The sequence below is a fragment of the Nicotiana sylvestris genome, chromosome 11, assembly GCF_000393655.2.
Source record: "Nicotiana sylvestris chromosome 11, ASM39365v2, whole genome shotgun sequence".
In the NCBI taxonomy this organism is placed as follows: domain Eukaryota; kingdom Viridiplantae; phylum Streptophyta; class Magnoliopsida; order Solanales; family Solanaceae; genus Nicotiana; species Nicotiana sylvestris.
The window spans coordinates 161,381,836-161,386,159 of record NC_091067.1 but is presented as its reverse complement, the minus strand read 5'-3'; the positions used below and the strand labels follow the sequence as shown (position 1 = coordinate 161,386,159).

At 30.7% G+C, this 4,324-nt stretch overlaps 1 protein-coding gene across 1 annotated transcript; it reads left to right on the top strand.

Moving 5' to 3' along the window:
• The first annotated feature begins 211 nt into the window (after positions 1-211).
• On the top strand, positions 212-1,180 carry LOC138881917 (uncharacterized). Its single transcript, XM_070162220.1, has one exon. It carries the CDS (start codon positions 212-214, stop codon positions 1,178-1,180), a length of 969 nt encoding a protein of 322 aa, XP_070018321.1.
• The last annotated feature ends 3,144 nt before the right edge of the window (positions 1,181-4,324 follow it).

Here is a 4,324-nt window from a genome sequence, read left to right as displayed (position 1 = left end):
TAAAGGAATATCAATCTGCTAGATGGGTGACACCACCTGAAGCTGTGTGGCACATATTTGATTTTCCTATCAGTGAAATAATTTCAAATGTATACCATCTTCAACTCCATCTTGATGGACAACAAATTGTTTCCATCAAAAATACAAACAATATTAATAGAATTGTAAATAATCCTATGATTAAAAAATAATGTTAACTGAATTTTTTACAATGAATAGCGAAAAGGAAGATGCTATGAATTTGAATTTATTATATCGAGAATTTCCAGAATATTTTGTTTGGTCTGCAACATACAAAATGTGGTCACATCGCCAACAAGGATATGCTATTGGTAGAGTTGTAACATGTCATCCAACCAAAGGAGAAAGATTCTATCTTAGATTGCTCTTAGTGAACGTAAGAGGACCAAAATCGTATAAAGATTTGCGAACTAAAAATGGAGAAACTTGTGACACGTTTAGAGAAGTGGCAGAAAAAAGAGGATTGTTACTTTGCGATAATAATTTGATAGAATGCATGTCAGAAGCAGTAAGTTACCAAATGCCACACAGTTTAAGGCAATTATTTATTGTACTATTAGTTTATTGCAATCCCGCTAATCCAAGAGAGTTGTGGGAAAAATTTGAATGCCCGATATCCGAAGATTTCAAAAAATACCCGAACATGCATACAAGAGAAATTCGTTACAAAGTGCTAAATCATATTAATGATATTCTTCATTCAATGGGTCATGATATCAACGAATTTGATCAAACTCAGGGCAAAATTCAGTCATCTGCAATAGCCAAAGAAGCTAAAGATGTACATTTTGAAAGAAATATTATCGTTAATGAACAAGATCTACTATTACCATATAAACTAAACACTGAACAAAAAAGAGCTTACAATATAATCCTTGATACAATATTCTCAAATAAACCCGGAGCATTCTTCATTGATGGTCTGGGAGAAACTGGAAAAAGTTTTTTATATCGTGCCTTATTAGCTACAGTGAGACATAGACGATTTATAGCATTAGCGACTGCGAGTTCGGGTGTTGCTGCCTCACTTCTTCCTGGAAGCCGGACTTCTCATTCCCGATTTAAAATACCTATTGATGTTGCTGGAAATTTTAGTTGCAATATTAACAAACAAAGTTCACTAGCATCGTTGATTCGAGATGCAAAACTAATAGTATAGGACGAAATTTCAATGGTGGAAAAAGAAATAATTGAAGCACTAGATTTGCTCCTTAGAGATTTAATGGAAACAACTATGTTGTTCGGTGGAAAGGTTGTTGTATGTGGAGATTTTAGACAAACTCTTCCCATTGTCCGTGGTAGACAAAGGAAAAATTTTGTTCGTAAAAGCTTACTATGTTCTGAAATTTGGCATCAACTTGAAAAATTACGATTGTCTGAAAATATGCGTGCGAAAATAGACCCAACTTTTTGTGAATATTTAATGAGAATTGGTAATAGAAAAGAAAGAAAAAATTATAATAGCAAAATAGAAATTTCCCATTCTCTGATCATACCTTTCAACACTAAAAAAGATTTGTTGAATCATCAATTTAAAGTTACTTATCCTGATTTATATTTAACTCATTCAAATATTTCTTTTATTACTTCTCGTGCAATTCTAACTATAAAGAATGACATGCTAATTTCTCAATTCTCGACTGATGAAAAAGTCTATTTAGCTACTGATGAAACAATTGATCCAAAAGATTAAAGTGAATATGAAGATTTTTTGCACACTTTAAATTCTCCTGGCTTACCTCCCTATAAATTGTGTCTAAAAAAAATTGTCCAATTATATTACTAAAAAATTTGAATCCCTGCGAAGGTTTGTGCAATGGTACACGATTAATATGTAATGATTTCAAACCTCATGTTATTAGTGCTACAATATCTAGTGGAGATTTTAAAAATACATATGTATTCATTCCGCGGATACCACTATTAACATCAGAAGACGAAAAACTACCTCTTCAATTTAAAAGAACACAATTTCCAATACGGTTATGTTTTGCCATGACTATAAATAAAGCTCAAGGTCAAACATTAGATTTTGTTGGCATTTATTTGCGAGAACCTGTATTTTTTCATGATCAGTTATACGTTGCTTTATCAAGAGCTAAAGGTTCTAACTGTGTCAAGGTATTAATTAGACCAACTATAGCTGACGATGATGATGATCACTCCAATGTAGTTTATGATGAAATTATTGAAAAAGCTCTTTCTTTAACTTAGACCATCATTCCTGACAGTAAGTTTGACGTACAACTTGTTCATTTTTTATATTCTTCCATTTTGTATTATAGTCATTTTGACAATGTTACATATATTCATTATGATATTATGATGTGTTATACTTGCAGATTATATCTAGATGGCAAAAAGGTTCAATATCATTGCGATTACTCCAGAAACAGAAGAATAGACCTGTAAGGTTCAAGTAGTTGATAAAGGCAAACCTAGAGACAACAGAGAGAAAACGAAAAAGTATCAACTGATGGTTTTACAAGATGAAGAGATGATCTTTAAAGGATTCATAAGTTTGTCAATAGTAATTAAATTAATATTATCCTAATTGTGTCTTATTTTTTTTACAGGAAAATCAAGTCGAATGCATTATATTCAATGCGGAGATAATACATTTTGAAGATCTGTTTCGCCATTTTCATACTTACTTGATGTCAGTTTCACAAGTCAAAGAATCAAAATATATGTATGAAAATCTACTTAACAAATTTACATGGACAATTGATAGGTGTACCATTGTTGAGCCAATAGAAACTGTTAATCCTCCAAAAGATCCACTACTGCCGCCAACGCGCCTAAATCTTATACCATTTGGCAACTTTGAATATCAACCCGAGGGATTTGAATTCGGTAAATGAATATTTAACTATCTATGTTGTTTGTTCACTTAAAGTTCACATTTATTAGTATTATTGTTATTATTACTATTATTGTTTATAATAATTTTCATTATCTATTAATTTATTTGTCGTTCTTTTTAAACGGAAGATGTGCTTTCCATTGTGCTCAACGCTAGACCCTCAACATATGCTTCAAATGGGAGGAGAATTCAAGATTTTATCATCATGGATGATCAGTAAGTATACATAAACCTGTTTTATTGGGTCCAAATAGCAACTGATGATTCAAGTATGATATACTATCTCACTTTCGTATGTTGTCTAGCAATAGCACATAATAAATGAAACTGAGATTTAAGTTGAAGTTGTACCCTTTAAAAGGCTACTTTTCACGCTTCAATTCACCTTTGGTTTTGCTATAATTATGATCATTCAAAGCATACTTAGGTCCGGTAAGCATTATCGGAATTATTATGGTTTAACTTTTTACTACCAACATTTATAGATCACTATAATATTTGATCATATCTTTAAATATATTCCCAACAATGCAAAGTTTCTCTTGCTATAAGAATATAAGTAAAATTAGAGCTAATATCATATTGTGCTTTTGATTTTGTAGGTTTTAATTTGTCTCAATTTTTTTGCAGCTAATTTATATTTTTCCAAGATTGATTTCAAACTTTTAATTTATTCTTTATTTATAAGAATAATTTTCGGGATAGCTGCATGGAGTGACGATGTGTGGTTGCTAAAAGTACACACCAATCCAAGAGTCTAAACATATCACTACCTCTTAAGATTTTAAAAATCTTTAGTTGTACTTCAATAAAGTTAGAAGCAATGATCCAGAATTTTTTTTTTTAGTTATGGCAAGACACCAAATTAGGAAGAAGCTATTAAAAGCTAACTTAAAAATATGATTCGTTATTTACTGTTATATGCGCCAAAGAATTAGATTGTTGTTAAGAATTATTCAGAGAAATACATAATGCCTTGAAATGTAGAAATATAGCGTAACCAAGTTTGTAGTTGCTTTTTTTTTTATCAATGACTTTCTAATTTATCTGTAGTTGTTCTTCATCTATTTGAAAGGAACAAAGTATGACATCTACAATCTCGATGGAAGAAAAAAATAATCATCATGTTTAGTTGTTGGATTTAAAATCAAATTTATATTTGAAAAATATTTTTTCATCTTTTATTCCATATAAGCTTGAAGTTTGAAGTGAATCCGTGTCTCAAAGAAATTATTTTTTCATAATGGAATGGATATTTATTACACCTCATATTTGTGTATACACACGCGCTATATTTTGTTGCACTTATTTTAGCTTTTGTATTAAAATGAATCATAAGAATTAGAGTTGGAGGGCCAAAATAGAACAAGGTTGAGATCGAGTGTCAAAATGAAAAATGAAGCCAAGTTAAATGGGTTGTATATGTGTTTGACCTAT

Bases quoted from the DNA above. Each gene is read 5' to 3' on its own strand.
- LOC138881917 (XM_070162220.1), top strand. From the start codon at position 212: ATGAATAGCGAAAAGGAAGATGCTATGAATTTGAATTTATTATATCGA.